The sequence below is a fragment of the Camelina sativa genome, chromosome 5 (assembly GCF_030686135.1).
Source record: "Camelina sativa cultivar CO46 ecotype springtype chromosome 5, ASM3068613v1".
In the NCBI taxonomy this organism is placed as follows: domain Eukaryota; kingdom Viridiplantae; phylum Streptophyta; class Magnoliopsida; order Brassicales; family Brassicaceae; genus Camelina; species Camelina sativa.
This window is the reverse complement of record NC_141884.1, coordinates 39,008,294-39,021,057: the sequence shown is the minus strand read 5'-3', so window position 1 is coordinate 39,021,057 and position 12,764 is coordinate 39,008,294. Positions and strand designations below refer to the sequence as shown.

The 12,764-nt window shown below is 45.5% G+C and overlaps 1 protein-coding gene across 1 annotated transcript; it reads left to right on the top strand.

Moving 5' to 3' along the window:
• The first annotated feature begins 4,050 nt into the window (after window positions 1-4,050).
• LOC147944939 (uncharacterized) lies at window positions 4,051-6,320 on the top strand. The gene is made up of 2 exons (XM_087512771.1): window positions 4,051-4,938; window positions 4,989-6,320. Exons 1-2 carry the CDS (start codon window positions 4,051-4,053, stop codon window positions 6,318-6,320), a joined length of 2,220 nt encoding a protein of 739 aa, XP_087368897.1.
• The last annotated feature ends 6,444 nt before the right edge of the window (window positions 6,321-12,764 follow it).

Genomic DNA, 12,764 nt, shown 5'->3' with positions numbered 1-12,764 from the left:
CTGTGTATGGGGACATGCCATCTTGGATGCAGAAGCACTTATTCGGATAAGACCAAGTGCATATCATATGTAATCCCCTTTACAGTTTGCATTTGGTCGAGAACCAAATATATCCCATCTAAGGATTTTTGGTTGTGCGATATATATCTGCGTATAACACCTTCACAAAATACAAAGATGGGATCACAAAGAAGGTTGGGTATATATACTGGTTGTGATTTTCCATCAATTATAAGATACCTAGAACCACAGACTGATGATGTCTTTACAACACGTTTTGCCGATTGTCATTTTGAAGAAAAAGTTTTCTCGGTTCTAGGGGGAGAAAATAAACAAGTAGGAAAATATATCAAACGGTGTGTACCATCTTTGTTACACCTTAATCCTCCTACAAAGCAGTCCGAAATATAAGTTCGACGAGTCATACATGTGCAGAGTATTGCAAATCAACTTCTTGATGCATTTGTTGATACCAAAACAATAACTAAATCATATATACCAGTTGAAAATGTTCCTGCTAGAATTGAAATACCACAAGAACGTGGATAAGCAGATGATACACGAGAGTCTATAACACGTTTGAAGCGTGGTAGCCTAGTTGGTTCTAAGGATAATAATCCTAGAAAAAGAAAAGAATTTGAAAAGCATGATATACCCAAAATAGCAGAAAGCATTTTGGAAGAAATGAATCATGAGTCTAATGAAATTATTGAGCATCATGAGCCTAAAGAAAATCATGAACTTTCTATCAACTATATCCATAATGGAAATATATGGAATCGAAATAAAATCGATGATGTTGATGACACTTTCTCGTACCTTGTTTCATGGGAAATAGATGAGAAAAGTGAGGATCTAGAGCTAAAGTATGTATATGAATGTCAAAGAGACATGACTGGACAAAATGGAAAGATGAAATACAAGTGGAACTTGACTCGCTTAATAAACGAAATGTATTCGGACCTATTGTACTCACGCCTGAAAATGTGAGACCGGTTAGATACAAGTGGGTATTCGTTAGAACAGGAAATGAGAAAAATGAAATTACGAGATATAAGGCTTGTCTTGTAGCTCAAGGATTTTCTCAAAGACCTGGGATTGATTATGAGGAAACATATTCCCATATTATGGATGCAATATTGTTTAGATTTCTAATGAGTCTATTAGCTGGCGAAAATCTAGGCATGCGTCTCATGGATGTAGTTACACAATAATTATATGGATCATTAGATATTGATATCTATATGAGAGTTCCTGATGGATTTAATATGCCAAAAGTATTAAAAGCTTAGTCCAAAGAGTTATGTGCAATAAAGTTGCAAAGATCATTAGATGGGTTAAAGTAGTATGGACGTATGTGGTATGATCGTCTCAGTGAGCATTTAACAAAAGAAGAATATGTGAATAATCCTATATGCCCATGTGTTTGCATTAAGAAAATAAACTCCGGATTTGTGAAAATCGTGGTATATGTTTATGATCTTAATATAGTCGGGACTCCTCAGGAAATACAGAGCCATATTAAATCAAGTAGCAGAATTCGTAAGAATACAGAGCCAACTCTCTTATATGAGAGCAATATTGCATGTGTTGCTCAGACAAAGAAAGGATATATCAAAAGTGACAGAACCAAACATATCCCAATGATTGGTCCTCTTATCCAGCTTTGTTCCACCATTGGAACAGAGCAAGAAAATAAAAACAGAGGAGGTAAAGAGAGAGAGAGAGAGCGAAAAAAAAAAAAATAAAGGAAATACTTGTGATGTGATTATATATAATAATAAACACATTCTCACACTCGACAAAAAAAAAAAAAAAAAAAAAAAAAAAAGAAAAAAACACATACTCACAAAAAGTATATGTGTTGATGTAATATGATTGGCGTGGGTTTTTTGGTGTCTTAATACAAATTCTGAACAGAGATGACATTCTTTTTTTTTATATATAAATTTTTATTTTAATCTTTTTTTTCTTATCCTTCGATTATTAAGCACCAAAACGTTACCTTATCTTCCACTTTATTTATTTATTTATTATAGATAATTGTTTCCTTCAAATCTAATACATCCGACTTAGTTCGAATTTCAAATCGCGGGTTGTACAAAAAAGAAGAAGAATAAAAAAATATAATTTGAGCGAGTTGATCATTGGTATAACGAGAAGTTGTCCAAAGAGAAAGAAGGACAATATGTTTGGGGAAGAAGTGGGAACTTTCATTAGTTATTATTTCCGCATCTCAAGGGCTCTCGATCAAGTCATTTCGAACACGTTACACACCATTGCATGTATGTACACGTACATGTGTATGTTACGGCATACGTTTTGTGTGTACGCATCTCACCCTTATCAGTTCGAGAGGAGAATATTAGTTCTTGAAAAATGTTTGATAAATAAATAACCCAAAAAACCGAATAAACTGATAAAACCAAACCCGGCCCCAAAGTCTTTCCTCCGTTACATATACTCATATTTGAGATGTGATAACAATTTTCAATTTAATTTTTTTTTCTGATAGGTGAAGATTTAGAATCAGATGGATGATGAAATTTCTGAATTGAAGTCGGACTCGAACATCCTTACCATCGACTTTCCACCGAAAACAGTCATCGTTGGAATCAGAATGTAATTGACTTGTCCATCCGAGTAATAAAGTCTGATTTGTAAATATTCATAACCAGCTAGAAGGTGATTTATGAACCTCAAGCGAAAAAGAATGTAATCGTGTTGAGTTTGGAGATAAAGAATATAAAAACGAGAGGATCAAAAGGTTCTAAGCAATTTATGTGTTACCGACAATTTTAGCCTTTTACTAGATTAATCCATCCTTAGGAAGAAGATATTGCCTAATAAGAATGAAGCGTCTCTATCCTTTTAAAAAATTTATCATCATTTTTAGTCATTTATCTCAATATGTGACATAATTTGGGTTTGGGAGAAGATAAAGAACATGAGCACATTTGCATCCATGGAAAAAAAGCAGTTTCATGAGGGAACTACATGATGATACAAGCTTCACGATCAATCTTCTAGCTTTTACCTTTAATTTACCTAACATATTAGAAAACTACTGTCGAGAGATATAAGATTTTGCTCCATTTTTTTTTTTTTTTTGCTAAACATATAAATATCATTTAGCTGCAATGTTTGATATTTAGTTTCCAAAAATGATAAAGTTGAAATAACATGATCTTAGTTATCCTTCAAACTTTCTTATAAATGCATATATTTATCTAATAAATAAATCTTTTTTAAAATGAATTTCTCAGTAATAGTTTTAAAACTTTTATTAAAGTAAATAAATTAATCATTTGTAATAAGCTAAAGTAAAAATAATTCTAAATAAAAATGTATTAGACTAAGAATAAATTAATACAAATTATAAAAATATTTCTGTGGCCTAGCGCAGCTTTTTATCTAGTTCATATTAGATATAAAAAGGACAACCCCTTATACGAGATTATACTCACTTGTACTATCGAAGATTCTGAGCTGCAGAATACTTTTTTCTAAGACTGAATTTTTTTTTGACGACCGCGAATCAAACAAGTTACCGTCAATGTTTGATATTGTTGAGGGTGGATCCACACCTCAAACAAGAGGCCTGGCCCAGGAAAAAGCCCATGATAAATCTCCAAAGGAAGGGAGGGTATTATGGTCTTTTATATGGACGAACCGACACGATTCCCTATAAATACAGGCGTACGGCCCGCATTTAGGGGGATCGTGAAAAAGGCAGCAGAATTCGTACAGCAAGAACCAGAGCTCAGCTCGTCCAAGAAAAAGTCAACGTTTTCAAGCCTATAGCTCGGAGAGTTGACGAGCTATCAGCCCGTCGATTACTTTGTTTGTAACTCGTTTACATTGTGTTGTAGTCCGTCCTTTAGTGCCTCGGCATCGATATAATAAAGAGAACTTCGACCCTCCCTTGACCGAACTAAACATTCTAATTGTGACCAAAAGGGACATCAACAATTTGGCGCGCCAGGAAGGGGGACAACAAGTCAAAGTTTTCTGAAAAATTGAAGAACGGACCTACACCAACTAAACGAGATGACGATAGTTGACAAGGAAAGAAGCAAAGAAGCAAGCTCGTCGGGGGGAACAATCACCCCGGCGACGGATCAAGCGGAGCAGATAGTCCTTCCCACGCCAGACGCTCCAAGAAAAGTTGTGACGGTAGAAAGCCCAGAAACGTTCGTCATAGCTACAAATTTGACAACCCCAGCGACCGCAGAGGCACCACAGGCTCCGACACAACTCTCTCTGCTCAACAACCAGCCCGTCTCTAGCATAGACGAGCTGTTCCGAGGAATCTTAACGCGCCTCGACCAGCAGGAAGAGCGAACAAACAACCGTTTGGATGCGCTCACTGCGGTGCAGTTCAATTCGCAAGATGAAATCAATCATCTCCACAACGCTCGGCTCAACTCAATGAACTTCACCTCAGCAAGGACAACGCCAGGGCCGTATGTGCAGACCGGCGGATTAGAGCGTAATCCCGTCCAGCGCCTTGCCGAGCAGGGTACCGAAGTGGCAGATCGAACGAAGGATGCCGAGCTAATAGCAATGAAACAACAAATGAAAGAAATGGCCGCAATGATCCAGAAAGCGACGGATAAGGCACCCGAAGTCGGACTCATGCTCGAGGCAACACAGCGAACTCCATTCTCTCGACGACTCGCTACAACAGCGGTCAAACGAGCGGTCAAGCCAAGGTTGGGCCATTACGATGGAACGGTAGACCCACGAGACTTCTTGCTCACCTTCGGCGTGGCCCTCGGCCCATTGCAGTTCAGCCCGGCAGAATACGACGCAGGAGCTTGTCAAGTTTTCACCGAACATTTGACAGGAACCGCCTTGAGTTGGTTCTCGAGGCTACCACCAGGATCAATCGACAGCATCAGGGAGCTGATAACTGAGTTTCTGAAGCAGTTCTCTGTTTTAATTGAGGACAAGAATTCCCACGCCGACTATATGCCTTAACTCAGCACAAGGGGGAGTCGCTTCGGTCCTTTATTGGACGATTCAAGGAGATTTATGTCAACATCTCAATCCCCGATGCGGCCGCAATCGTTGCGCTCCGAAACGCACTATGGTATGAATCTCGATTCAAGGAGGAATTATCTTTGACACATGTCGAGACCGTAGCCGAGGCATTACTCCGAGCTGCAAAACACATTGGGCTCGAAGAAGAGAAAGCTATCAACGCCAAGAAGCATTCCTCGGAGGCAAGTGCAATAACCAGACAGCCTATAGCCGCAGCTCCAAGAGTCGATTATGTCGAGCCACGGCAGCACTTCACCAAGAACCAAGATCGAACTCGCCGAACCTTTGCGATCGGCGAAAACAAGTATATCCGGAAAGAAGGAGCTGAAAATAGCGCAACCTTGTATTGCGACTACCATCAGAGTAATACCCACTCGACAGACGAATGTCATTACCTCCAGAGGATTCTGATGGAACGATACAAGAAAGGCGCAATAGTCGTCGAGCCGGACAGAAGCAAGACAGCCCGACCTGGACGAAATGATGCCAAGCGCGCTGAAAATATCGCTCGAAAGTTCGTCAAAGATTCAAAGATATTAGCCGACCAAAGTGAAGACGAGATGGAAATTCCAAACCTACTAGCTGAACGACGTGAAGACAGCGGTCACGAAAAACGACCGCATACAGACCGCAAGCCTGATCAACGTCCCCCGACTATAAGACGAATCAACATGATAATGGGTGGACTAGCCGGATGTAACGATTCGGTCAGAGCAATCAAAGATTACACTAAGAAAGCCGAAATGACGAAGTCTTGGCCGTCGCGGTTCGAGGCTGAAAGTATGCCAATCACCTTTGACGGAAAAGACCTGGAAGGTTTGGATTTACCGCACAACGACCCGTTGGTCGTCGAGCTCTTGATCGGTGAAAGCGAGGTGACGAGAATATTGATCGACACTGGAAGCTCGGTCAACGTCATCTTCAGAGACGTCTTGGCAAAAATGGAAATCGGCGAGCGGGACATTATGCCAGAGTGTCACTCTTTGACGGGTTTCGACGGGGATCACCTTATGTCCGTCGGCACAATTACTTTGCCGATCTTCGTTGGGGGGATAGCCAGGTATTTCCGTTTCGCGGTTATCGACAAGCCGACAATCTACAACGTCATCCTCGGCACCCCGTGGATCCACAAGATGAAAGCTGTCCCATCAACGTACCATCAGTGCGTTAAATTCCCAACTTCAAAAGGGGTGTACACGTTGCGCGGCAACCAGCAAACCGCACGAGCCTGTTTCCTGATCGAGCATAAGCTTCGCACCGGAAAGAAATTATAGCAATCAAAGCCGCGAGTCAGCGACAACAGCACGTCACCGACAGACAGAAAGCCGACTGCCGTCCAACAAGGCGTTGCCGCGGTCGAGGAGGTGAGCTTAGACGAGAACGACAAGAAACGATGCGTGAATATCGGCACAGAAATAACGTCCGCCATGCGAGACGAGTTAATACTTTTCCTCAAAACCAACATCTCAACGTTCGCATGGAGCGTGACTGATATGAAAGGAATCGACCCAAGCGTCACGACCCACGAGCTCAATGCCGACCCAACGCATAAGCCGGTCAAACAGAAACGGCGCAAGTTAGGCCCTGAACGGTCGCAAGCAGTAAACGATGAAGTTGACAAACTCCTCGGTGCCGGGTCATTCGTGGAAGTAAAATATCCAGAGTGGCTAGCCAATCCGGTAGTCGTCAAAAAGAAGAATGGGAAGTGGCGAATTTGCGTTGATTTTACCGATCTTAACAAGGCTTGCCCAAAGGATAGCTTCCCATTGCCAAGAATCGATCAGCTCGTCGAAGCAACTGCGGGCAACGAGCTGTTAACCTTTATGGACGCATTCTCCGGTTACAACCAGATTCTGATGCACAAGGACGACCAGGAAAAAACATCATTCATCACGGATAGAGGGACATACTGCTACAAGGTCATGCCTTTTGGTCTGAAAAACGCGGGAGCGACGTATCAACGGCTAGTCAACAAGATGTTTGCCGAGCAGCTCGGCCGGACTATGGAGGTCTATATTGACGATATGCTCGTCAAATCACAGCACGCCAAGGATCATATTACTCACCTGCGACAATGCTTCGACACCCTCAACAAGTATGGGATGAAGCTAAACCCGGCCAAATGCACATTTGCAGTGAAATCCGGCGAATTCCTTGGGTACCTGGTAACCAGACGAGGCATCGAGGCGAACCCGAAGCAAATTAAGGCGATCATTGATCTACCACAACCAAAGAACGCCAGAGAAGTACAGCGATTAACTGGACGAATCGCTGCTCTAAATCGTTTTATATCCAGATCGACCGACAAGTGTCTACCATTTTACCAGCTTCTCAAAACAAAGGGCAAGTTCGAGTGGACCGACGCCTGTCACAGCGCGTTCAACGAGCTAAAAAATTATTTATCAACCCCACCAATCTTAGCAAAGCCGGAGCTCGGCGAAATCTTATTTCTCTATATCGCGGTCTCGGAGTCGGCCGTCAGTGGTGTACTCGTTAAAGACGACCGAGGAGAGCAACGACCCATCTTTTATATAAGCAAATCACTTGACGACGCGGAAACTCGCTACCCAACAGTTGAAAAGGTCGCCCTGGCAGTAGTCACGTCGGCAAGAAAGCTCCGACCGTATTTCCAGTCACATACTGTCGCTGTCCTGTCCAACCAACCTTTACGATCTATATTGCACAGCCCGAACCAATCGGGTCGACTAACGAAGTGGGCAATTGAAGTTAGTGAGTACGACATCGAGTATCGAACTCGGCCGGCTGCAAAGTCCCAAGTACTCGCCGATTTCTTGATTGAGCTGCCGTTTGGGGAGGCCGAACCAACACCTGTCGACCCGTCAGATGACCGATGGACCTTGCATGTGGACGGAGCGTCCTCTCATCTTGGATCGGGCATAGGGATTCGACTAACTTCGCCGACCGGGGAAATTTTGGAGCAGTCCTTCCGCCTTCGATTCCAAGCAACCAACAACGTCGCCGAGTACGAAGCACTCATCGCCGGTCTTAAGCTCGCTAACGGAATGCAGATTAAGCGGATACAGGCTTTTTGCGATTCCCAGCTTGTCGCCAACCAGTTCAGCGGCAAGTACGACACCAAGAGCGAACCTATGGCCGCCTACCTTAGTGTCGTTAAGATTTTGTCAAAGCGCTTTGACGAATTCGAACTCGTCAAAATTCCCAGAGGAGACAATGCTCCGGCCGACGCTTTGGCAGCACTCGCCTCAACATCGGATCCCGATCTTCGGCGAATCATCCCGGTAGAAAGCATAGATACGCCGAGCATAAGTGAAAATGACGCCGAGACGTGCCTCGCACTCCACCAACCCAATGAAATAAGGACGACTTATCGAACGATGAGGTCAGGCCGAGGGTGCGAACCCGCATCTGGCAGCGACGCGACGGATTGGCGGGTCGAAATCCGAGCATACCTAGCCGACGGTGACGTGCCAACAGATAAATGGGCTAGACGAAAATTAAAAGCCAAGGCCGCCCACTACACTTTGATGAAAGACCATTTGCTCCGGTGGACGGCGGCAGGAGCCTTGTTGCTTTGCATACACGGCGACGACACCGAGCGTGTCATGATGGAAATGCACGAGGGAGCTGGAGGAAATCACTCAGGTGGCCGAGCCCTAGCACTACGAATCAGGAAGCATGGCCATTACTGGCCTACGATGATATCTGATTGTGAAAAGTTCGTCGCCAAGTGTGAAAAATGCCAGCGACACGCCCCCATTATTCATCAGCCGACCGAACTGCTACGAGCTGGAGTAGCCCCTTACCCTTTCATGCGCTGGGCGATGGACATCATCGGCCCATTACCAACTTCCAGACAAAAGCGATATATACTCGTCCTAACCGATTATTTCACTAAATGGGTCGAGGCCGAATCCTACGCAAATATCAAAGCGAGGGACATCCAACTCTTCGTCTGGAAATACGTAATCTGTCGCCACGGCCTCCCATACGAGATAATCACCGACAACGGCTCACAGTTCATCTCCCTGCAGTTCGAAAATTTTTGTGCAAGATGGCGAATCAAACTAAGCAAGTCGACGCCGAGGTATCCACAAGGGAACGGCCAGGCAGAAGCTACCAACAAAACCATACTCGATGGTCTTAAGAAAAGACTAGACGCCAAGAAGGGTGCTTGGGCCGACGAGCTTGATGGAGTACTTTGGTCCTACCGGACGACCCCAAGGACGTCCACTAACCAAACCCCATTCTCCCTAGCTTACGGAATGGAAGCAATGGCACCGGCAGAGGTCGGCAGTTCGAGCCTCCGGCGGACAATGCTCGTTCAGAACACCGCGCTCAACAGTCAGATGCTCTTGGATAGGCTCGACGAGTTGGAAGAAGAACGAGACAAAGCACTCCTACGAATCCAGAACTATCAGCTCGCCGCAGCCAAGTACTATAACAAAAAGGTCCATAATCGGCATTTTGACGAAGGTGATCTCGTCCTTCGCAAGGTCTTTGAGAATACCGCCGAACCGGATGCCGGGAAAATGGGAGCTAATTGGGAAGGTCCATATATAGTGTCTAAGGTCGTCCATCCCGGCGTGTACGAACTCTTAACAATGGGCGGCAAACCAGTGCCGAGGTCTTGGAATTCAATGCATCTCAAGCGTTACTACTACTGAAAATCACCAAGCGAGCTCGGCTATGTGTAGCTCGTCCTTTCTATAAGTATGAATAAGCATGTAAATGTGAACTACGATCGGCTTGATCCCTCCTGATCGGGGGGTACGTAGGCAGTCCCATTCTACGGGACCCAGCCACCAGTAATATAAAATTTCTTTTTCAAAAAATATATCTCGTCATTTGCGAATCATTTTAGTTATTACCCTGGCCCGGTAATGACCCGACGTTCGGACGTATTATTCTAAGCCGAGTTGCACTCGCACAAAAAGGGTAAGCCGACTATTAACGGTCGCCCCCGGTTATTTTAAGCCAAGTCCTAACTCGCACTAAAAGGGTAAGCCGACCATCACGAGTCGCACTTTTTCAAAAAAAAAAAGAGTGAGAGTAGAATTCTCGAAAGTAACATGAAATTTTAACTTGTTAAAAAAAAAAAAGAGAGGCGAAACAGTCTGATACGGGTGCCGACCCCATTACGGCACAAACCAAAAAAAAAAAAAAAAAAAAAAAAAACAAAAACAACAACAAACTAAAGACAAGTCATTCAATTCCTAGATCGGCGTTGGAAGGCACGTTAAATTCCAACCCGCCAATTGTCGTCTGCCAATAGCGGCACGACTCTTTCGCATCCTTCAGCAGGTCCATCGGAATAGCCACACCTCGTCCAACCATGTCCTCGAGGTACGTACAGACCCCATCGACGCGACTACTTTCGCTAAAGTAGTGACTTGTGCTCTCCAACTGCCTCACATAACGGCGAAGCACGTCGATACGATCGCGACAAGCTTCGATCTCCTCCCGCTCCTCGAACGGCCTCCGACCAAGGGTGTCAAGGTCGCCCTGCTCAAGTGTGGGAACTACCACTTCCGCACATAGATCTTCGCGCCGGGTACGCTCTTCCACCAACCGATCCCATCGCCACTTTGGGAAGAAGAGCCCTTCGTCGATCAGCGGTTCAAGCCATTCCACAACCCCGTCAATACGACAGAAGTCGTAGTAACGCTCGAACGAACGACGGGTGGCAATGATGTAAGCCCTTAGCCGTTGAATGCGAGCGTTGTAATAGGCGAGCTCCGATTGAATCACCTCGTCAGACCTAACGCCGAGCTGTTCCCGCGCCCTGCGTAACCACGCTGACCTAGTTGTCACCGGCATCAGAGCAACTTTCTTCTTCCTACAAAAAAAAAACAACAAACACAACAAACTCACCAAGACAGGAGTGAAGGAAAACACAGACTATTTATAGAACGGGGGCACAAGTCCCAACAGCCACAAGTTTCCAAACGGCAGAAGCATTTAATGAGCCCAATAAACAACGTTTCAAAGAATAAGGCATTAAATGAGACCCCTCATTTAATGCCCCCAAAAGTACGAATAAAGTTTTAAGGGAGCCGACCCCCATACACGGCGCATAAAGCACAAGGGAGCCGACCCCAAAACACGGCAAAAGAAAGATAGCACGAGGGAGCCGACCCCTCAACACGGCAAGTGCGAACATGGAGCATTTATGACGCCGGATCAGCAGTCGGAGACTCGCAACCAGGAGTCAAAGGACGGGGGAGCTCTTCCGTAGGACGATCGACGGTCTGCTCTTCGATCCCACCCGCAGGACGATCGTCACCCTTTGCCTGTTCGCCTACGTTCCCTTCAGGACCCCCGCTGCCAAACTCGCCTTCTTCCCTAACGTCGTCACCGCCTTCAGCATCGCCGCTAATGGGGGAAGCGATCCACTCTGGAACCGGAGGAAGTGGCTCGGAATAGATCCTGGACACGTCAAAGTCAGCCTCGGTGATATCCGGGAGATCGAGATCATCAACTTCACCCTTCAGTTGAGTCATCACGGCGACGACTTTGTCCTTCAACCCCTCCTCAAGCACAGCGATTTGACCGTCCTCGACGAGCGTTTCGAGCATTTGGACATTCCCGACGGATTGGTTGTACTCGAGAAATTTCTCCATCGACGCTTTGACTGCCTCGGCGTACCTCTTATGTTTGGCCAGCAATTTCTGAACGCGCACGGCCATTTCGTTAAAGGCTTTAATTCTCTCATGGTAGCCGAAATCCTCCCGCCGATCTCTGAGCCTCTTTGTCTCCGAGTTGAGAGTAAGGTGCATCCTGTTGTAGGCCGCATCCGACGCCTCAAGCTTTGCCTTCAGGTCATCCCGCTCCGAGATCCACTTGCGCCGTTGACTCTCAAACTTTGACGCTTCGTCACTAAGCCTTTGGTTGGACCGAACAGCCTCCCCTAGTTGGGCCTCGAGGCGTTCAATCTTATCTGCGTAGGACGACGCTCCTGACCGGTCGTCCTCCTGATCGCGAACGCGGCGTTCGTAGCGCGAGGTTAAGCGATTGATTCGGGCAACAAGCTGAGAAGGAAAAAAGGATAAGAACAGATGAAAAGACAAAAACAGGTTCAAAAAACGAGTCGACGAACAGAACAAACAAAAACACACCTCGAAGGAGGCTTGCGCCACATCAGCAACTGCATGCGCTTCCTTCATCTGATCAACCGAAGGCAAACGACCAGGCCCAAAATGGATCCTCCGGAAAAGTTCAGAGCAAGCTGAAGAGTCGTTCGGGAAAGGACGAGCTTCGGACGTGTGCGAGAAATCCCAGCCAAAATCCAACGTCCTTTACTTTTTTGACGGGTCAGGTCGTTCCAGGCTAGCGTCATCTTTTCTTTTCGGAGGACCCTTTACACCCTCCGTATCACGACCAGACCCCTCCGAGCGACGAACTAAAGGAAGGGACTGGGACTGATGTCTCGGTGGTGCGTCAGACGACTGACGTGATCGAGAGGAGACCTTCCCGGCCGAACCAGCACCGGAGGACGAGTGATCACGTCGACCGTCCAACTGGGAAGTTGGACGGGGAACGGAAGACGAGTCCGACGCTCGGCGATAACGAGCAGACGCGTTGGGAACACTCATATTCATTTTACCCATCGTCTCGGCTAAAAAAAAAAAAAAAAAAAAAGAGAGACTAATCAAAACAACAGAATTAATCTACAATTCGAAGAAAAACAAGAGTTGGATCGATTGCATAAGGATTACCTGTTTTTCTTCGAAGACCCG